General features: G+C 42.1%; 2 protein-coding genes across 2 annotated transcripts in view; both read left to right on the forward strand.

Moving 5' to 3' along the window:
• Positions 1-12,680, forward strand: part of MTMR4 (myotubularin related protein 4) — a 29,913-nt gene extending 17,233 nt beyond the window's left edge. The window contains exons 12-19 of the mRNA XM_006889239.1: positions 349-544; positions 774-959; positions 1,041-1,211; positions 1,364-1,518; positions 6,782-8,183; positions 9,500-9,610; positions 9,848-9,936; positions 10,457-12,680. Of these exons, the coding sequence (XP_006889301.1) occupies positions 349-544; positions 774-959; positions 1,041-1,211; positions 1,364-1,518; positions 6,782-8,183; positions 9,500-9,610; positions 9,848-9,936; positions 10,457-10,634 (2,488 nt within the window). The 3' untranslated portion in view covers positions 10,635-12,680. The remainder of the gene's footprint in view (positions 1-348; positions 545-773; positions 960-1,040; positions 1,212-1,363; positions 1,519-6,781; positions 8,184-9,499; positions 9,611-9,847; positions 9,937-10,456) is intronic.
• A 1,176-nt stretch (positions 12,681-13,856) lies between these two features.
• The window catches only part of HSF5 (heat shock transcription factor family member 5), a 92,999-nt gene continuing 83,981 nt past the window's right edge, over positions 13,857-22,874 (forward strand). Inside the window, exon 1 of the mRNA XM_006889240.1 lies at positions 13,857-14,481. Coding sequence (XP_006889302.1) covers positions 13,857-14,481 — 625 coding nt within the window. The remainder of the gene's footprint in view (positions 14,482-22,874) is intronic.

The following is a 22,874-nucleotide window of genomic DNA, read 5'->3' on the forward strand; positions in this document are numbered from 1 at the left end:
GTCTGTTCCACAATCAGCTCCGGGCCTAGTTTTCACAGCTGATATTAAGCTTTTCCAGCGGTTCTTTCCACAGATGTAATCGAAGACGCCAAAAAACTGTGCGACATTCGTTTGGCGGGCTGCTCAGAGAGGGGGTACAGGACCATAGATTAGCTGGGTCTATTTCTAGGTTCTTCCAAGCCCTGTCTTGACTTCTCTTTCTGCTGGATATCTCTTGACAAAAATGCCACGGGCTCAGTCTCTCTTAGCTTCAGCCCCCCCCATGGGCTTTTCTTTTCTACCTGGCTGTGGGATGGTGGAGAGACTGTTGTTACCTTAGTGACAGATTTTATTTCTGCTCCTGTATAGTTGGTTGTCTGCCCTGGAGAGCACCAAATGGCTGCAGCACTTGTCAGTGATGCTGAAGGCGGCTGTACTGGTGGCGAATACAGTAGACCGTGAGGGCCGGCCTGTGCTGGTACACTGCTCGGATGGCTGGGACCGGACGCCACAGATTGTAGCCTTGGCCAAAATACTGCTGGACCCATATTATAGGACATTGGAGGTATTGAGAGGGATTGGGTGGGAAAAAGACAAGGGAACATTGGTGAGATGTTGAGTCCTCTGACTGCCTTGGGTATCTCAGAGGATGCTGGTGGCTTTGAGCTTTTCTGTGTGAAATTGGTCATGTTTTTCTTGGTTACTGTGAGCTCTCTGCTTTGGGAAGTCCACTGGGGCACAGCACACCAGCCTTTCCAGAGAGATACAAGGCTTAGGCAATTTCTTCTTTGCAGGGCTTCCAAGTGTTAGTGGAGTCCGACTGGCTGGATTTTGGGCACAAATTTGGAGATCGCTGTGGCCACCAGGAGAATGCAGAAGATCAAAATGAACAATGTCCTGTGTTCCTCCAGTGGCTTGACTCCGTTCATCAGCTGCTCAAGCAGTTCCCCTGTCTGTTTGAGTTTAATGAAGCATTCCTGGTAAGTGCTGAAAACCTGTGACTAGGGTGGTAGGGGATGCTGGCCTGAGACCTCAAGATGAAAAACATCTTGGCTTTCTAGGTAAAACTGGTTCAGCACACCTATTCCTGCCTCTATGGCACATTTCTGGCCAATAATCCATGTGAGCGAGAGAAGCGCAACATCTACAAGCGGACCTGCTCTGTGTGGGCTCTCCTACGAGCTGGCAATAAGAACTTCCATAACTTCCTCTATACACCGAGCGCAGACATGGTAAGTCAAGTTCTTATCCTATAGGTGTTTCCTGGAAATCTTCTAGGAGGAATTGATAAATCAGTAGAGGAAACACAGAGCTCAATTCAGTCACAAGAGAGCAAGAACAACTGGGACATCTCCCAAGCACTAGCATTATGCTCCTTCCCTAGGTCTTGCATCCCGTGTGTCATGTTCGGGCCCTGCACCTCTGGACAGCTGTTTATCTGCCAGCTTCATCTCCATGCACACAAGGGGAGGAAAACATGGATCTTTACCTTTCCCCTGTGACTCAGAGCCAGGAGTTCTCTGGCCGTTCTCTGGACAGGTAAGAAAAGCCCCTCTTCCCCTCTCCTCCCTTGCCAGGATGATAGCAACTGCTTCACACTTTGCATAAATATTGTTTTCTTTGGTTTGGGGAATATTTAAAGCATCTTCAGGAGTTGATTGCAAGAGACGCTTGACCTGGGGTACACTGTATTTTCAAGGTCCCTTCTTAAGAATGGTTACCTTCTATTCTGGAGCTGCTCTCATGCTGTGTGATACAAAACTTGTTTCAGGAAGGTTTGTTGGAATGGGCTTGACTATGACCAGCATTAGTTTCCATAAGGTACCAGAGGGTTTCTTGTTCTAGAAAAGAGGCCAGAACTTAGAGATACATAAACATTATCTCTTAGCTAAATATTTATGTAGAGGTATTTTGAAGAGTAAGAAGGGACTACTTTGTTAAGTTATAAGTTGGTTAAAGAAATGTTTTCTTACTAAAGATAAAATTTTTAAAACAATATAACACAAAATATGGATTGAGGTTTAATATCAAGAAGACAAAGATTCTTACCACTGGACCAATTGGCAACATCAGGATGGATGGTGAAGAGATTGAGATTGTTAACAACTTTAGTCTGTTTGGCTCTACAGTCAACACTATTGGCACCAGCAGCCAGGAAATTAAAAGACGTATTGCGGTTGCAAAGTCAGTTGTTAGGGACTTCGCCAAAGTACTAAAGAGCAATGGTGTGTCTGATACAGGTCTTTGCAATCACTTGTTATGCATCAGAGAGTTGGACAATGACTAGGGAGGATAGAAGGAGAATTGATGCCTTTGAGCTGTGGTGCTGGAGAAGAGTATTGAATGTACTATGGCCTGCTAAGAAAACAAACAGATTCAACCTGGAGAGGGTTAAACCGGGCTGCTTCTTGGAGGCAAGGATTGTGGGGCTTCGTCTGACATACTTTGGACATGTTGTAAGGAGGGACCGGTCCTTGGAGAGGGACAGCGCAGGAGGGGAAGGCCCTCTATGAGGTGGATTGATTCAGTGACTGGGGTGATCGGGATGGGTGTGTCAGAGGCAGTGCTATTGGCACAGGATAGAGCAGGGTTTAGGTCTGTTGTACATAGGTCGCTATGAGTCGCAAGCGACTTGACAGCACATAACAACACCGCCACCACAAAATATAATTTATAAAACAATGTAGAATTAGAAAGTGCAAAAACTTCCACCTTGATTCTAGTCTCTAAGATAGCCACTGTTGACACATTGGTGCCTATATTACATTAATAAATACATCAATATGGTTACGTATATTGTTCATTGCCATCAAGTTGGAACCAACTCAAAGCCTATCCTCCGGCAGGATTTCAGAGGCTACATAAATTGCACACAGGGACATTATTCATCTTTCTCTCAGAGCAACTAATGGATTTGAACTGCCTGTTTTTGGTTGGCAGCACAACTCTTTACCCACCAGACCACAGAGCACTTTTCATTTTTTTAGAGAAACTCTTTTTAGAAACAAATCATATTTTACATACTGTTGTAGAATTTTTTTCTTTTCATATTGCACCTGTCATCCTATTATAGCACATTTAAAGCTATCTTCTCAGTGTATGGTGGTGGGTTTTTTTTGTTTCCATTCATTCATTCATTGTTGCACTTTTCTTCCTGCCCACACCTCCCCCCAGTTTGTTCTTCCTTTTTAAGAGTAAAAGAGAAGTTCTTTCATTGTTAGACAATCCTTCTCCACAAGTTCACTGTACTATGCAACCTTTATTGTACACTCCTGTCATGACAATAATACCTAATCATGTATCTGTTTTAAACAGTTCTCTCCATCTGTTTCAATGCAGTATATATTATTTATCCCATCTTTCTCAGTCTTCCCCCAACCCCTATGTCAGTCCTATTCTACAACCGTGGCACTATGCAGTATTTGTCCTTTTGTGACTGAGATATTTCACTCAGCATAATGTCCTCCAGGGTCACCCATTTTGTATAGTATTTCATGTGTAGTATTCCATTGTGTGAATATACCACAGCTTCTCTAGCCATTCGTTTGTTGATGGGCACTTAGGTTGTTTCCAACTCTTTCTTGTTGTGAACAAAGCTGCAGTAAACATGGGTGTGCATATATCTGCTTGGGTGGCAGTTATGGTTTCTTTTGGGTATATTCCCCGTAGTGGAATTGCAGGGTCAAATGGTATTTCTATTTGCAACTTTTTGAGAAAGCACCATACAGCTTTCCATAGTGGTTACACAATTTTACACTCCCACCAGCAGTGAATAAAGTTCCAGTTTCTACACAACCTGGCCAGCATTTGTTGTTTGCCTTCTCAGTGTATGTTAAGCAATAACTTTTTCTTCTTTTTCCCTCACAAGTTCCTAGTAACTTCAAATCTACTTTCTATCTCTATGTATTTGCCCATTTTAGGTATTTCATATATATATGGAATCATAACGTCTTTCCTTTTGTGTCTGGCTTGTTTGATCTAGCATAATGTTTTCAAGGTACATTAATGCGGTGTCATGTTTTAGAATTAATTTTTTATATAGCTGAATAATATTTCATTGTGTGTATATACTAGATCACTCATTCATCTGTTGGTAGATGATGAGATTGTTTTTATTTTTTAGCCATTGTTAAGAGCACCATAATGACCAGTAGTTTGTTTGTGTCTGTGATTTCAGTACTTTGGGGTGTATTCCTAGGAGTGGAATTGATGATCTTAACCTATTATGTCGTACAGCTACACGTTGTTGTTGCTGGGTTCCAGTGAGTTGGTTTCAACTCATAGTAACCCATGAACAATATAAAGAATCCTTGTTCAGTCCTGAGCATGCTGGCCTCATAGTTGTTGCTGTTATTGTAGCTATTGTGTTAATCTATCTCATTGAAGGTCTTCCTTTTTTTTTTTTTTTTTTGGCTGACTCTCAGTGTTGTCAAGAATGAGGTATTTTTTTTCAGAGCTGGTCTCTCTTGATAATGTGTTCAAAGTAGGTAAGATGAACTCTTAACATCCTTGCTCCCAAGGAGCATTCTGCACAGTATTCCAGAATTAATAGTGAATTGTTACTTATATACCCAGCCTCACAGTGGTCAATTAGGTGACTGCTATTTTTTTTCTCTCCTTTATCATCACAGGGGAATGTTTTAATGAACATCCTTTATGTATATGTCTTTGTATTTGTAATAGTATTCAGTTAGATACATGTCTAGAAATGAAAATACTTGTTAAAAAAAACCCCCTCATTGTCGTTTGTTGGAAACAACTCATAATCATTTGAAATGACCCATTAGTCGGAGTTTATAAGAGACTGTAGATTGCACAGAAGACTGTCCATTTTTCTCCTGCCGAACTGTTTGTGGATTCTATACGCCAGTGAAGCGTGGCTTTCTGGTTAGCAGTGCAACTCCCTATAGACTGTGTCACATAATTTAAAGTTTGGGATTTTATTTTCTGAACGGTTGGGTTTTTTTTAATTGAAATATAAATTTAAACTTTTGGCTAATATTAAAAAGGAAAAGAAAAAACCCAACATCCTAAACTATAGGTTTTATTTATTTGAGTGAAAATTTATACAGTCTAGATGGGTCCACTTTTAGGGACCCTTGTCATGTAGGCTTTAGAATTAGAGGAATGCGTCCTGAATTATACACATGACACAACCTTGCTTGCAGAACATAAAGAAGACGTGAAGCACTTACTGCAAATCAAAGACCACAATGTTCATAAATACGGGTAACAGAAATCCTTACTACTGGATCAATAAGCAGCATTATGATAGACGGAGAAAAGATTGAAGTTGCCAGTAGTGGCAGTTGAATTCTTAAAAAACTGATCAACAAGCAGGGTGTTATTAGGTTAGGTAGGACTTTTCTAATAATTTGATTATAAGGAGAAGAGGCCCTGGAAATGGAAAAGGTTAAATTCAGAGACAATGTGGAAAAGTCTTTAGCAGGCTGTGGAATTGACTGAATGTTGGAAGGTAGGAGTAAAGATAAGTATGGGTCAGAAACAGGTTCCCAGAGTTCAGAACTTAGAAACTTGATGTTAGTACTGATGATTTACATTGAAAAGCTGAGAAGAACCAGTTTGGGGAGAAATAGATAAATGCTGGTTGATGAAAATATTAGATGACAGCAAAGGGGAAATGTGCTGAAAATGAGTAGTACAAAGTTTTTAGGGAAATGATTTAGGGAGCTAATTTAGTTTTAGTTCTGCCAAATTAATGCCCTTCCTTCTTTCTTCTTCAACCACTGAAATCTAACATGTTCTTCTAGGCTCAGCTCAAATCTCACTTCTCTGTTCATACCACCCTAGCTGACTTGAGTACTCTTGTCCTTATCCCTCAACTGGCATTACTTACTAGAATGTGTGTGCACAACTGAATCAGCAGTGGAGCATGACAAGGTGTTGGGAAAGTATCTGGGTGAAGGTTCTATGCATGTTCTTACATTCTCTCCTCTAACTCCTTTTTTAAAAATAATCTTTTTGAATGCAAGTTTACAAATCATTGCATTTTCATTCAGTCATTCACAGATTTCCCCTCACCCTCACCCCCACCCCCCACTACCCGGCCAGATGGGTAATGTAATATGCCCATGTCATAACAAAGTTTAAGAGCAGCACATGTCATACAAAAGCGTGAACACCCAGTCATCATGTTCATGAACCGGAAAAGGATCAGCCGCAGATATTTTTAAAGTCAGAAGTGTTGAAACCTGTATGGAACCTTTTATAGGTGAAAAGATGAAATTTCTCTACTCCTTTTTTATGTTTGAAAGTTTTCAAAATAAAAAGTGACACAAGACTATCAGCTCTGAGAAATTTTAAGAATACAGATTCCTGAACTTCAATCTTGGCCCTTGGACTCATTAGCTCTTGGATGAGTCCCGTTTGTATTTCTAAAAAAATCCATAGGCACTCCTGATTTATACGAAATATTGAACTTCTCTGGGCCACTGAATTCAACCATGAAAATGACTGATAAAAGCTTAGCACAGAGTTCATGTTCTTGATTATTTCTTTTTTCTTTTTCTTTTTTTTTTTTAATTATTATTTTTGTGTGCGTGTACCGTTAAATCAGATCTGACTGGTACAGGAGGAGATTGTCCCTCCTTACCCGGCAGAACATCTGGTGGATTGGAACCATTCACCTCTGGGATTGTAGTTGCAGCTCCTTGCCACTAGGCCACCAGAGCTCCCCTGATTATTTCTTTCGAACTCTAGCATGGATATTGTTCTAGTACCTGATTCTTTAGATTAGAGTTGGCTCCCATTTCCTGACTTGGAGATGTGTTTCTAATTCCAGATTGCCTAAAACCAGATCCATGGATGATCTTCTTTCTGCCTGTGACACAGCCAGCCCCTTGACTCGCACATCCAGTGACCCTAACCTAAATAACCACTGTCAGGAGGCGAGAGGAGGCCTGGAGCCCTGGCACAGCAATCCCGAAGGAGCAGAGACAACACTGGTGGAAGCTGGGGCAGGAGGTCCTCAGCAGATTGTAGGAGAAATAGGTCTTCCTCCCCCTCCATCTAGCAGCCAGAAAGACTACTTGAGCAATAAACCTTTCAAGAGTCACAAAAGTTGTTCTCCAAGTTACAAACTGCTTAATACCGCAGTGCCCCAGGAAGTGAAGAGCAGCACATCTGATCTTGAGATCAAAGACTTGGAAGAGACTAAGGTACCAGCCCCAGACCCTCCTGCCCAGGATGGGCTGAGTAGGACTTTGGATAGTGACAGGGAGGAGCCATCTGAACACTGTCTTGAAATAGATGCTGTCAGTGCCTTTTCTAAGGTCATTGTCAGCAAGGGTGATGGAATTTGTGATTTTCCTGCATCTTCCCAGAACTGCCTTATAGACGCCTCCCTGCAAGCCCAGCTAGACTCCATACCTGATGTACCCTCCAATTGTGCTTCAGATCCCAGTCTGGGCACCCTTTGTAACCCAGTGAATGCTGCCTGCCAAACTCCTCTGGGCCGAAGGCCTGGCTCTCTCAACCAAGATCCACCAGAATCTGTGGCAAGTACCTCCCACCAGGAACACCCCAGTTTTGTGCCAGATCTGATGCATGAAGAGGAAGATTCTGGCAAAAGAGGGACTAGTAGGAATGGGCAATTACTGGAAGATCCTCGCTTTGGGAAAATGCCATTGGAATTGGTTCGAAAGACAATTTCTCAGAGCCAGATCAGTGAGTTCTCTTTTCTAGGGTCCAACTGGGACAGCTTCCAAGGGTTGGTTACTTCATTCCCAAGTGGAGAGATCACTCCTCGGCGGCTGCTGTCCTATGGCTGTTGCAACAAGAAGTCAAACAGCAAGCAGATACGGGCAACAGGGCCCTGCTTTGGGGGCCAGTGGGCTCAGAGGGAAGGTGTGAAGTCACCTGTTTGTTCTAGTCATTCCAGCGGACATTGTACTGGCCCAGGAGGAAAGAATCGGATGTGGTTGTCTGGTCACCCAAAGCAAGTCTCTAGTACAAAGTCTGTTCCCCTGAGCTGCCCTTCTCCAGTGCCTCCTCTCTACCTGGATGATGATGGACTCCCCTTTCCCACGGATGTGATCCAGCATAGATTACGACAGATTGAAGCAGGTTACAAGCAGGAGGTGGAACAGCTACGCCGTCAGGTGCGTGAGCTTCAGATGAGGCTGGATATCCGTCATTGCTGTGCCCCTCCGGCAGAGCCCCCCATGGACTATGAGGATGATTTTGTAAGTATCCATCTGTTACCATCCATTCATTCTCACTATCCAACGTGGCATTTCATCAGCACTCTTTCATTGAGTGTCTATTACGTACCAGTGTATCTATCAGGTGCTTGGACTATAGGATGAAAGACACATTCCTTGTCCTCATGGGGCTCACAGCCTAGTGGAACAGACAATGAAAATGATCGTAAATGTTAGATGAAATGAGACCGAGTATCAGGCTGCATGCATAGCATGGAGGCAGGGTCAGAAGTTAGGAAAGACTGAAAAAGTAATACTCTACTTGAATGCTGAAGAGTGTATAGTATTTAGCTAAATAGTGAACAGCAAGAACAGTTTTCAGGAGCATTGCCTCTGGTTTAGTTTGAATGAAGGGGTGCGTGTACATATGTGCCTACATACACACATGCTGCTACTGTTAGGAAGGGTTGGTTAGTATGTTGGGAGGTGATACTGGAGAAGTAGACAGGAATTAGAGTCCATATGGAGAGCCTCATGTGTCTTTTCTAAGATTTTATCCTCAGGAGAGTAACAATCAGATTTGTATTTTAAGGCTATTATTTTACTCTAGCAGTAGTGTGTCAAATGTGTGAAACACTTGGGAGGCTGATGAGGACATTCTGAATAATTCAGATGAGAGATGATGAGGACCATTTAGGGAGTCTCAGCTGCCCCTGAGCCACCTGCTTCCCCACCATGTGTTATCTGCACATCCTCTCCTGTGAAGGCATTTCATTTGTGTGCTGCTTGCTTCTCTGCTAAGAATTCTTGAGGTGTGGCTCATTACTTCTTATCCAAGATGATCATTTAGAGCAAGGGTTGGCAAACATTTTTGTATAATGCCAGATGGTAAAACTTGTGGGCTTTGTGGGCCATGTGTTCACTGTTGTAGCCCTTCTACCTTACTATTCTGTGGTGATAGTTATAGACAGTATATAAATGGCTGGGTGTACCTATATTCCAGGAAAGCCTGATTTGCCAAACAGGCAGTTACTCTTTAGCCTATTCTGTTAAACCACAGTGAATAGGATAGTCTTTTTACATATTGGTATAGCATATTGGTTAAAAGCGTGCCTCTAAAGTTGGAATACTTTAGGTATTTCAACTTTAAAGGTTGAAATCTCAGCTTTACTGCTAATCAGCTCTTTAACTAGTTCACTGCTTTAGTTTCAGCATTTGTCAAATGAGGATAATAATAGGCATCATCAGATTGTTGTGAGGAATTAATTACGAGCATGCATGTTAGCACTTAGAACAGTGTCTGAAACCTAGTAAACACTAAATATTAGTGATGATGAAAATAATTGCTTTCTCTCTAGACGTGTTTGAAGGAGTCAGATGGCAGTGACACAGAGGATTTTGGTTCTGATCACAGTGAAGACTGCCTTTCAGAAGCAAGCTGGGAACCTGTTGATAAGAAAGAAACTGAGGTATGTCCAGGAATACATTATACAAGCCAGTGAGCGGGAGTGATCATTTATCTCAAAAGATGAGCTATAATCTATAGAACAAGCTCTCACAAAGATGAATGTTTTCTGTGTAAGCAAGGGGAGGCCAGCTATAAAGACAGACTGTGTTATTTTCTCCTGGGGTGCTTTCCTTTTTAAAATGTTATCCTTCTGTTCTGTTGACAAAGACCTGAAAGTTTTTCTTGTGTTTTCTGTCAGGTGACTCGCTGGGTTCCTGATCATATGGCATCGCATTGCTATAACTGTGACTGTGAATTCTGGTTGGCCAAACGAAGACATCATTGCAGGTAAGAAACTATTTCAAATTATTATCTAATGTGGAAGGGACTGGAGAGCATTATGCTGAATGAACTCAAGTCTCACAAGGACAAATATTGTATAAAACCATTATTGTAGAATGAGCATGAAGATCCAACACGGGGAGGGTGGAAGCATGGGATGAAGTTGTAAGGGGGATTAATCATGGGGTTGTACAATTTGATGGGGGTGGGGTGAGGGAAATTGGAAGAATCTGGTCTGATAAGTAATATATTTGAATTTTATAAATAGTATAAAATAAAAGAATAAAAAAATTTTAAAAATGCTGAAAAAAGTATTTCAGATTACTCAGAACGGCTCATAAAGCAATGTAGTATATTTCTTAATGGAAAAACTTCTGAATTATGCTGAAAATAATGATCACTTTGTAGGAAATATTTTTATGTTCTGTGTATTTTTCTCTTCATTTACTCATGTAAGGCCTTCCAAACTTTTTATATTCAGTGTATTGGTATTTTTTATTAATTTTCCTTCTTTATGCTATGACAGAAATTGTGGGAATGTATTTTGTGCTGGATGCTGCCACCTGAAGCTGCCCATTCCTGATCAACAACTCTATGACCCAGTTCTCGTCTGTAACTCATGTTACGAACACATCCAAGTATCTCGTGCCAGGGAACTCATGAGCCAACATCTGAAGAAGCCCATTGCTACAGCTTCCAGCTGAATGCCAGAGAAGATGACCTGTCCAATTTTAGCAGGTTTGAAGGGAGGATCTGCTTCAGGTGTAGTTTTGAAGGTTCCTTGTTGTGGCTCATGAAATCACAGAGCTCAAAGATGCCGTCTTGAGAAATCCTCCTTGATTCTATGAGACTGGAGCAGAGGAATTCCAACTTGGCAGGAGGTCCTCTACTGAGACCCTTACTTTGGGGTAAGGGTCTTGATCTAGACCCAGAGCCTGGAAACTTAGTGTTGAGTTGGTCACTCCAGCTTCTTTCTCCAGGGGCTTACAAAAGTGATGATTTCATAGATAATTCCTGGTGCAAAGTGCCCCAAACAGCAATAGAAAGGCATATGTATAACCAAACTCCAAGTGATAACCAGACCCATCTCTCCTCCACCTTGAAAAAAGCAGATTATAGTATATATGATAGGAATTTCTGTCCTATTTGAGATGAACTATACCCCGCACCTCTGTGCTCTGTGTCTGTGCATGAAGGCTCAGTCTTTAGAGGCACTTCCTCTAGTTGTATTAGTTCTGTTTTTCGGTGGAGTCTGGTTTAAAGACTGGTTCAGTAAGTGGAGATTTTGGTGTATTTTTCACTTGGGTCATCGAACAGCATCAGTGAACATACAGTTTAGGGAGGAGAGTACTAGGGAATACGACATTTTTGAGAGGAGGAGAAAACTCTGGCAAAAATTCTTTTGAGCTGTGAAGACAGTGGCCTCTGTTAACTCAGTGGCAGCTCTTGAGGTATGCACTGTGAAAAATGAGGAAATGGGAAAAGCGAAAAATGATCCTTGTGAAGTATCTGCTGAGTTGTCCTCTATCATTTGCACCAGACTTTTCCTAGTTGTCTTGGTGCTAACACAGGAGCTACACCTTGATTCTCCCTGGCATGAAAAGAAAACATTTTTGTTTTGTCCCATCATCCACCTCTCCCATGTTGTCTTTCCCTTGGCTGCTGCCTCCTCTGGGTCACACTGCTTCTTATCCTGAACACTTGACACCTTGAGGGTAGAATTTAGCATTTGATTTTTACCTCCTGGATTATGCTGTTTGGTATGTGAGGGTTTCAGTACAAATGCTGCTGTCTATTTCTGTGCACTTAACAATGGAACCCAAACAGAAGAGAATAAAGCATTGATACCAAAATTGGGAGAGAAAATGTGTCCATTAGGACCAAACATTGTATTATTATTATTTTTTTCATCTTAATATGTACCAGTGGCACTTAACCAAAAGATAACAGTGATAGCCATGTAATGTGGTTGGGACAGATACAGTCTCCTGGGCCTATAATGAAACTACTACAGTTTCTTTGTACATTTTCTTTTTGGTGTATAAAAGATGAATTACATTTAGGCTTATGTTGTTTTAAAACTATGATAGTCATCTAACTGCTACTTTCAAGAAAAAAAAATCATTTGAAAAGAACTAGAATCTACATTTAGAACAAGAATTGCTATTTGTTCTGACATTTTTCTTCAGTCCTACAGAGAAGCATTTGTGCTTTTATACTTGCCATGGATGTAACCTAAAAAGTTTTGGCATATTTAGGTCAGCCTAGCAGAACTTTTTTTCCCTCTCATTTAGATGGAATAATGGAGATTTTGTGTCTGAGAAATTCCTGAAATCATTGAAAAAGTAACAAAATATTCCTTGTCTCTGATACATAAAATGTGTGTCTAAGCATTTTCTCAATCATTCAGATTTACTGCCAATCATGAGTGGCTTTTTAAGTAACCTTCATTGCACTTAACTCTGCCCAATTTCAGGGGGAGTAAGATAGTGTCATTTAGAGAGACTGTATCTGTCTACTTTGTGTGGCTGTTGGAGGGACTGTCCCATCAGTGAACAAACTGCATGGCCTTGGAGAGAGACTGGGCTCTCAGCTCAGATGTATTCATCAAATACTCCTTTCAGAGCTCTTGTGGGTGTAAGTGACATGATGTGGCCAAAAATCCAAACTGTGCAGTCGCGTTGTGACAAACATACAATGTGCTGTAAAAACTCAATACAATTTAAATAAAATCTCTATATTAGTGCTGCTTTGTTGGGTCTTTTTACTCATTTTAATGTCAAAAAACCAACTCATTTATTAATTTTAATTTCAAAGAAAAAAACTACTAATTTTTCCTTTGACCATGAGAAAAGACTAAAACATCCAACAATCTGTTTTTCCCCCCCAGTGGACCTCTTTTTTTTTATTAGCAAGGCCCCTATTGTTATTCTTATTAATTGGATAGGTATTTATCCTTAAAGATACTAAAGAATTCATTTTCCTCCCTCCTGAGTTGTTTTTCCTCAGCTGATTTCACTCGCTGATGGAGCACGCACAAAGGATTTAAAATAGTTTCTCTTGATTCTCTCCTCATAGGTTGGTGCCTCGTTTTTTCGAGTGTCCAAGGTTGAATAAATTATTCTGAGCAAGATACTCCTTAAAGGATTGTCTTTTAAAAAGTATATCATATACTACCCAAAAGGGCAATTTGTTTCACTGGAGTCACTGCACCATCTCTGTTTATTGGAGTTTTGTTTGTTTGTTTGTTTTGAGATCCACGGTTAAACTGTTAGCAGAGATTCTGGAGTTTGGTGGGCTTTGTTCTCTTGCATGACTATGCCGCCCGATACCTATCTTGGCAGCTCTGGTGGCAGAGTCCTAAGGGAGATGCAGCGCTAACCCAGAGAACCTCTTGTGGTTCGAATCCCTCAGTTGCCCCGAAGGAGAAGGATGGGCTCCCTTCTCCTCCCTTGCAGTTTTACAGCCTTTAAAATTCTTCTGGAGAGTCAGCTATGAGCTACTTATGACTGAAGGGCAATGAGAGAGAGAGAACGCACATGTATTTCCTGAGTTCTAAATCCGCACACGCTACTCGTACAGAAATAGAAGAATGTTAGTATTCCACCCTGGATAATCGGACAGAGGTCTGATGTTTGAGGACGCCGGGCACTGGCGTCCCTTCGCAGTGTGCCCTTCACCGCGGTTCGCCTCCGCTGGGGCTGCAGACCTGCCCACAGAGGGAGGGACGGCTCGCGCCACGTCCAGGTCGCGCTCGCGAACTCGAGGCCCCATTGGCCACGACTGAAGGTGCTGCGAGGCTCGTGCGCCAACGGCTCCGCGTCTCCGGGGCGCCGGCAGGAGGGGGGCAGGGCGCAGCGAAGGCCGGGAGGATCGAGAACGGGGTGGAAGAGCCAGGCTCGGTGGGGCGAGCCCGGGCGGGGGCCATGGAGGAGGCGCTGCTCTCCACCCCCATCAACCCCAATAACTTCCCTGCAAAGCTGTGGCGGCTGGTGAACAGCCCCCGGTACCGCTCGATCCGCTGGGACGGCCGCGGTGAGGGGCTGCTCATCGACCAGCCGCTGTTTGAGGCTGAGCTGCTCAGCCCGCCCGGAGTGGGTGGCGGATCCGCCGCAGCTGGGGGACCCAGCGATGTCGGGGGCGCCGGGCCGGAGCCCGAGCTCTTCAAAACGACCAACTTCACCAGCTTCATCCGTCAGCTCAACCTCTACGGGTTCCGCAAGGTGGTGCTGGGAGGGCCGGGCGCGTCGGGCCCCGGGCCGGGCGCAGGAGGCGGCGGGCCGTCCGGGGACGGGCCCCTCCATCACTTCCACAGCCCGCACTTCCGCCGGGACCAGCCCCAGCTGCTTGTGCATCTCAAGAGGCTCACCAGCGCCAACAAGGCCAAGCTGGCCGCCGGCCTGGAGGTACCCTGCCGCCCGCCCAACCGCTTCCAGAGGCTCCTCATCACATCGGCCTCCGCCTCGGCCTCCGCCTCGGCCTCCACCTCCCCGCTGCAGCACCAGGAGCCGCCGCCCCCGCCGCCCACTGGGCCCCGGCCCGAGCCGCACGGTGAGTCCCGGCCGCTTTAGGGGGCAGCTGCCGCTCCAAAGGGCATTTACGCTCAGCCTCACCCTTGAGTCAGGAACACACTCCAGGGTGAGCGTGCGCTCTGTCCACCTGATACTCAGTCACATCACCTCCATAAACACCGGCCCTTTCTGCCAATGTCTCCTCTGAAAAGAGTCTCTTAGCATTTAGACGCTTCCGTGGCCAGTCAACCCAGAGAACCCCTTCGAACAATCATCTTGGTTATATAGACAAAATGGCTTCCTTTACAGCTAACAGGTTTTATTTTTAAAAGATTTTAGGAAACTAGGGGAGCTCTGGTGTCCTAGTGGCAAGAAGCTGCACCGTAATCCCAGAGGCCCACGGTTCAAATCCACCAGATGCTCTGCCGGGGACGGAGGAACAATCTCCTCCTGTACCTGTCAGGTGTGCACACACACACACACGCACACACAAATATTTTAGAAAACTCACATAGCCTTTGATTCCTTCCCACCCCATTCTGGTTATAGCTTTTCAGTATTGAAATTTTTTCTATGTATAGATCTGTATTTATTAAAAATTCAGAAGTCCTGTATGATAGTAAATTGTTCACCAATTTTTTTTTCTGATACTCTTAGTCCTTCTGCCAGAAAGTTGAGGATGGCCATAGTCCCGTTTTAAAACAATCAAGAAAGTAATAGGATAGAATAATGAGATTTCAGTTTTTGTCTCAACTAAGAGAGTAAATAGAACAATTTTTAGCTTGCTCTTGTGGACTTCACATAAAGAGCTGTGCATTATAATTTTCAAGACATAACACTGTTTTCAGTTTAGCCTCAGCTTGGGGTTATAAATGAGAGAGTGCTTTCTTCATTTGGAATTGGAAAGATAAGGAAGGAATGAGGTTTTGTGTCTGTGGAGTTTAGAAGATAAGCCACTAGGTTAGAGTTCTAGTAACAAGTTGGAAAAACAGCTCTGGCCTAAGAATGTTCTAAAGGAATTCTAAAGACTATTAAGCCACTTCCATTTTAGGACCATTGATTTTGGTGGGGAAAAAAATAGAAAAGAAAAGGAAATAATAACAAGGCATATTGTTTGGGAAGATCTCTGATACTTTTGCCTCCTACAGGTTGTCTCTCTGGTGGGCTTAAGGAGAAAAGATAAAAATATTTTCTCAGCTGGGACTTTGGGAAAAGTGACATAACTGTCCTTGTTACTTCTGTGTGCCGTGAATTCAGAGACAGTAAATCACATGGGGGAAGGTAGCCCTTCCTTCTCCCACAGAGCAGCTGGTGGATTCAAACCACCACTTGCCTTTGAGATTGCAGCACAGCTTCTTACCATTAGGCCACCAGAACTCTCTATAAATAAGCATATAAATAAGCATACACATGATCTAAGGACTGATTTTCTTTGTAGTTCAGTTAGTCAATTTTAAAGGTTACTAATGATTTAAAAAGGCTCTAGTGGCCTACTGGCAAGAAGCAGCATTGCAATCCCGAAAGCACTTGGTTCGAGGCCACCAGCTGCTCTGAGGGAGAAGGATGGGCAGTCTTCTACCGTGCGATTGACTGTCTCTGAAAACCTGTGAGAGGGTCAGCTATGGGTCTGTTCTGATTCAATGGTACCCAAGAACAACAACAATAATTTTAAAATGTTATACTTCTTCAATGTAGATAATACATCAGTTTATATATACCTAGACTATTGTGGCTTTCATCCATTTCCTGGTTTTTGCTGTTATACCTATTGGTATAGACCAGTGATATAGAGTAGCTACACTATACACTTGGTTCCTTAGAGAATTGTGCTGCTGGCTTAAATGGAATGTAATTCTGTTGTAAATTCAAGAATATTGGCATAACCTTGTATTGCTCTCATTCTGTGTTGTAAGTCCTTGCCTCTTCTGTTTTTCCCTTATTTAATTTTTATTCTATGTGAATTTTTGCCTTGTTTGATGCCTAACTACATGTTACTTCTTAGCCTTCATTTTATTTCTTGCATTCTGTTTCAATTTATATTTGATTACTTCCATATCTTTTGTAGTATAATTCTCTTTTTCAGATCTCATTTCCCTTATTTAGATCTGTTGAGCCAGTTGTTCTATTTCATGTCCTTTTTGTGTTTGCCCACTTTTACTGTTTTGTTTTTATTGGCAGTTCTAAGGTAATTGTTAAAACTTTGTAAAGTAACAAGTCTGAAGAGTGGATGATCTACCTTTGATAATACTAAAGTCTTAAAATGCAACTTTTTTTAAAAAATGCAACTTTTGGGGTTCTTTTCCTAGGGATTAGTTTAGACTATAGATGTAGACTATAAAGATAAATAATCTTTAAAAACAAAATGCCATCCTACCTTTCCAGAATTCTGGATTCACACTTTGCCGGATATGTTGTTGCTTTTAGATGCTGTCAAGTTGAGTAAGATCCACAGCACCCCTGTGAACAACAGATGTGAACCCTGTTCTGTCCTGTGCCATCCTCACATTTCCAGACACATTAGAACCTATTTAGCAATTACTGTGTCAATCCACATGGTGGAGAGAGTATTCCTCTCCTTTGCCAGCTTTCCACCTTTCCATGCATCATGTTCCTTTCCAAGGAATAGCTTCTTCTAGCAACATGCCTGAAATATGTGAGGCAAAGCCTCATCATCTTTGTGTCCAGAGAGCATTCCAGCCGCACCTTCTCTAAGACATATTTGTTTGCTCTTTTGGCAGTCCATGGAATGTTCAGCGCGCTTCTCCAACACCACAGCTCAAAGGCATCAGTTCTTCTTCTGTCACCCTAATTCATTGTCCAGCTGTCAGATGCATAGCAACACACTTGCTTTGTTGCCAAATTTACCTTATAGATATTTAGATAACATACAGGTGATATTCTGTAAAGTTGGGCAGAATAGAGCCTTATGAGGTATCACTTACTATTGTTATGAATTGGAACTGACCCATAGCTGACCCTGAATCAGGTTTTCAGAGGCAGTAAATCACATGGGAAGAGATTGCCCAGCTTTCTTCCACGAAGTAGCTTGTGGATTTGAACTGCATACCTTTGAGTTAGCACAACCCATTACTAGAGGAGTTGTTAAGGCCACCAAAGCTCCCTTGAGGTAGCTCTTAGCAGGAAATAAGATCTGGACATTTTAAAGAGTTCTTTATTTTGAGAAAGAGGTAAAAGAAGATCCTTTTATTCCTAGAAGTATTATTAGGTTAGTTATTTTGTACCGTAGCGTCAGAACCAACACATAGCTAATCCTCCAGTGGGTTTTCAGAGGCACTTAATTCTTGAGGTAGCAGCATCGAAATAATATAGCTAATTGACCATTACTTAGGACATTCTCTTGTACATGGAATCACTGTTGAGCCCATTTGACAACAATAACTGCTTAATTATCATGAGGGTAGCAGCATTCATATTTGAATTAAGAACTAACCCAGAATTTCAGAAAGCAAATTAAGGAATTGTTTCATTAATTAACTTCTTAAATTATAGATTATGAAAATTCATCAGCCATCAATTTATCTTTAAAGAGGACATAAACATTTCCTTATTATTACATAGTTTTAGTTGGTGACCTTCCATGGAAAAATTACTGGTGGATATATTAGAGTATATATGTATGTGGGTATATATATAATTTGAGAGGTTCAAACTCATTGTAAAGTCCAGAAGCAATATTAGCTGAGTGTATTTATTTAAAATGCACGCTTTGGTGAAAGTAGGCTGAAGTTCATTTGTGTCATCACCAAACCAAGGAAGAAGAGTAGGGTATTTAGTCATTCTGTGAGTTTAAATCCACCAGCTGTTCCAACAGAAAAGGATGACAGTCTCCTCCTGTGCTAGCTACTGTCTCTGAAAATTCACTAGAGGGTCAGCAGTGGACACACACACCCGATGGACATGGACACACACATACATGGCTGGGAATTTTAACAGCAGTTTCAAGGCCTGAGACGATTTTCCATTATTTCAGCACTCGCTCTTTTAACTGTCAGCTATCTCCTAGGGTGGATCATAAAACCAGGTCTAAGGGTAAACATTAATCAGATCATTTATTATTCCTGGAGCATACAGAGATATTTGTGTAGGGTCAGAAGGTCAGCAAAATGGAATAGCTTTGGTTTCAACCTAATAGAATTGCAACAGCAAGAAAGCAATAGAAAATTAACGTTTCTTTAATAATATTTTGAAAGGGAGAAGTGTCCTTTTAGTCTATAAGGACAGTTAAGGGAGACAACAAATAAAAATGATAAAGGAAGAATGGGTGCATTTGAATTGTGGTGTTGGAGAAGAGTGTTATCCACCCTGTCACTTGATAGAAGTACAGCCAGCTGCTCTTAGAAGCAAGGATGGTGAAACTTTGTCTCACACACTTTGGACATACTGGAGGGACCAGTCCTTAGGAAAAGACTTACTGGAAAAGATCAGAGAAAGACCCTCAACAAGATGGATTAACATAGTGATTATAACAATGGGCTAGAGCATATCTGAGATCAGGAGGATGGTACAGAATAGAGCAAGGTTCAGTTCTGTTGTTCATGGGATCACTATGAGTAGTAAAATGCCTTATCAGGCTAGAGCCCTTTGTCCTCTTAGCCTAGAGGGACAGTTTTGAGGAAAACGGCCATATTGGATTGAAATCCTTTGAGGGTTGTGGTTTGCCTCTGCCCTGCAGTCTATAGCTGAGCTTCATACTATTTCTGTTAACATAATAATAGGGCCTTCTAACTTTGTGTCAGAGATGAGTTTTTCAATGTATATGAAGACATACTTTGAAAGGTAGGGTCAGTGTGAGAGAGGAAGACCCTCCACAGGATGAATTGACACAGTGACTTTTAATAGTAGCTCAAGTAAGTTAGAAATGATGAAGATGGCATAAGCCAGGGCACAGTAGTCCATGTGATGGCAGCTAACAACAGTTGTTTTAAAGTTTAACTGAATTGCTGCTAGGTTTGCTCTGAACAGACTTTTTTATTTTCTCTAGTTTCTTTTTATCTGATAAAGTAAGTATTTTCTCTTGAGGTAGTTTAGACCAAGAAGGCCATCAGGAGACTTAAGGGAGTAACCTTAGGGAGGAACTCCTAGGTGCTCCCTTTTAACAACCTTTAAATTAGATTCCCTCTCAACTCTCTTAAGGACTTTTGGGGAGCTCCTATGACGTGGCCTATAGGCTGAGCCTTTCTAGTGGTGAGGATATGCCAGCGTGTCTGCAGACGAGATATGCAGTTTCTTCCCCTGCTGGATGGTTAGCTATGAGTTGGTTCTGACTCTGGCAATGAGCTTTGAATTTTAAAATTTTCAGGTGCCATGCGAGTGACCCCTGTTGGAATTTCTAGAGGGCAGTGATATTGAAGGGAAAATCTACAGCATATATTCTGTGACACCCTTAACTGGGTTTTGATCCCGCCCCCCCCGAGTTTTTCATTTGTTGCCTATTGGTCCAGTGATGAGGATTTTTGTTTTCTTGATGTTGATATAACCCATATTAAAGACTATAGTCTTTGATCTTCTGCAGTAAGTGCTTCAAGGTTTTATCATCTGCATAATGCCGGTTGTTAATGAGTCTTCCTCCAATCCTGATTCCACATTCTTCTGCATATAGCCAAGCTTCTTGAATGAGTTGATCAGCAAAAGATTGAATAGATACGGGAAAAGAATAACCCTTGACTAACACCTTTTCTCTTTTTAATCATGCAGTGTTCCCTTACTCTGTTTGGGTAACAGCTTTTTTGGTTCTGTATATAGTGTCTCATGAGCACAATTATGTGTTCTGGAATTCTTATTCCTTTCACTGTTATCCATAATTTATTGTGATTCACTCTATGAAATGCCATTGCAAAATCATTGAGAAGCAAGTAAACTTCTTTCTAGGTTTGTCCAAAGGGTTCTCTTAACTATTGCTCACAGTTAATTATGAGTCTTATCTACCCTCCTCACTACTGCGCTTGACTGGTTAAAAAAAAACACACAACAAAATAAAAAAACCTTTCAAGTAAACATCTTTTTAGTATTCTCTACTTTAAGCAAAGATCCATCTGATAGCAGCAGTGATATCCCTAGTTCTAAAATCTTTCCTGCATTGTTCTTAAATTTCTGGAAATTCCCTGTTGATGTACCATCCCAGCAGTTTTTAATAATCATCAGCAAGATTTTACATATATGTTCTATTAAAGATGTTGTTGTTGTTGTTATGTGCCGTCGAGTCGCCTGCGACTCATAGCGACCCTATGTACAACAGCCCTAAACTCTGCTCTCTCCTGTGCCAATCGCACTGTCTCTGACACTCCCAACCCAATTATCCCAGTCACTGAATCAATCCACCTCATAGAGGGCCTTCCTCTCCTGCGCTGTCCCTCCACCCTCCCAAGCATGATGTCCCTCTCCAAGGACCGGTCTCTCCTCACAACATGTCCAAAGTATGTTAGACGAAGCCTCAGAATCCTTGCCTCCAAGGAGCAACCTGGTTTAACCCTTTCTAGGACAAATCTGTTTGTTTCTCTAGCAGTCCATGGTATTCTCAATACTCTTCTCCAGCACCACAGCTCAAAGGCGTCAATTCTCCTTCTATCCTCCTTGGTCATTGTCCAACTCTCTGATGCATAACAGGTGATTGCGAAGACCATGGCTTGTATCAGACACACCTTAGTCTCCAAAGAGATACCATTGCTCTTCAGCACTTTGGAGAGGTCCCTAACAGCAGACTTTCCCATGGCAATGCGCCTTTTAATTTCCTGGGTGCTGGTGCCAAGACTGTTGACTATGGAGCCAAGCAAACTAAAGCTGTGTACAATCTCAATCTCTTCACAATCCATCCTGATGCTGCCAATTGGTCCAGTGGTGAGAATCTTTGTTTTCTTGACATTGAGCCTCAATCCATATTGTAGGCTGCAGTCCTTGACACTCTGCAGCAGGCGCTTCAGGTCCTCCTCAGTTTCAGCAAGCAGGGTTGTGTCATCCGCATAACGCAGATTGTTGGTAGATCGTCCACCAATCCTGACCCCACATTTCTCCTCATAGAGCCCCGCCTCCTGGATGATCTGTTCTGCATATAGGTTGAAAAGGTATGGAGATAGGATGCATCCCTGGCGTACGCCCTTCCCAATTTTGAACCATGCAGTGTTCCCTTGCTCTGTTCTGACGACTGCCTCCTGGTCCAAGTATAAGTTTCACATTAGAACGATCAAGTGTTCTGGGATTCCCATTCTTCTCAGAGTCAGCCACAGTTTGTTATGATCTACACAGTCAAATGCCTTTGCATAGTCAATGAAACACAGATAGACATTCCTCTGGTATTCCCTGCTTTCAGCCAAGATCCATCTAACATCAGCTACAATATCTCTAGTACCACGACCCCTTCTAAACCCAGCCTGGACTTCTGGTAGTTCTCTGTTGATGTGCTGTTCCAGTCGTTTTTGGATAATCTTCAGTAAAATCTTGCTTGCATGTGAAATCAGTGAGATTGTTCTGTAGTTTCCACATTCTGTTGGGTCACCTTTCTTTGGGATAGGAACAAATATAGATCTCTTCCAGTCAGTTGGCCAAGTGGTCGTTCTCCAGATTTCTTGGCACAACTTGGTGAGCACGTCCAGGGCAGCATCTGTTAACTGAAATATGTCAATTGGTATGCCATCTATTCCTGGAGCCTTATTAGTGTTTGATAATTTCCACACTCTATTGGATCACCTTCTTTTGGATTGGGAATAAATGTGAATCTCCCACTGGTTGACCAGGTAGCTATTTTCTGAATTTCTTGGCATAGGCTAGTGAGCAAGCACATCCAGGGGCGGCACCTATTTGTTGAAACATATCAATTTTTTTGTAATAATTTTATATTGCTTTATTTATTTTCATGAACATTTAGAGATTTTGGGTTTCCACTCATTCATTGTTGCATTTTTCTCCCTGCCCTCCCCTTCCCCCCCAGTTCCTCTTCTCTTTGAAAAGTAAAAGAAAAATTCCTTCATTGATATACAATACCTCCGCCCCTGCCCTGAGTACGCTCCACTGTGCAACCTTCATTCTGGACTCTTGTCATAATGATAATACCCAATCATATTAATCGCTATTAAACTGTTCTCTCCCTCATCTGTTTCAATGCAGTATACATAATTTATCTGAATTTTCTCAGTCTCACCCCAACCCTGATGTCAGTCTCATTCTACAACAGTGGCACTATGTAATATTTGTCCTTTTATGACTGAGAAATTTCACTCAGCATAATGTCCTCCAGGGTCACCCATTTTGAATAATATTTCATGAGTTACATGTTTTTCAATGCTGCATAGTATTCCATTGTGTGAATATACCAGAGCTTCTCTATCCATTCGTTTGTTGATGGGCACATAGGTTGTTTCCAGCTCTTTGCTATTGTGAACAAAGCCGCAGTTGTGCATGTATCTGCCTGGGTGGCAGTTA

Source organism: Elephantulus edwardii, unplaced genomic scaffold (genome assembly GCF_000299155.1).
Source record: "Elephantulus edwardii isolate Elephantulus edwardi_28Jun2011 unplaced genomic scaffold, EleEdw1.0 scaffold00077, whole genome shotgun sequence".
Classification (NCBI taxonomy): domain Eukaryota; kingdom Metazoa; phylum Chordata; class Mammalia; order Macroscelidea; family Macroscelididae; genus Elephantulus; species Elephantulus edwardii.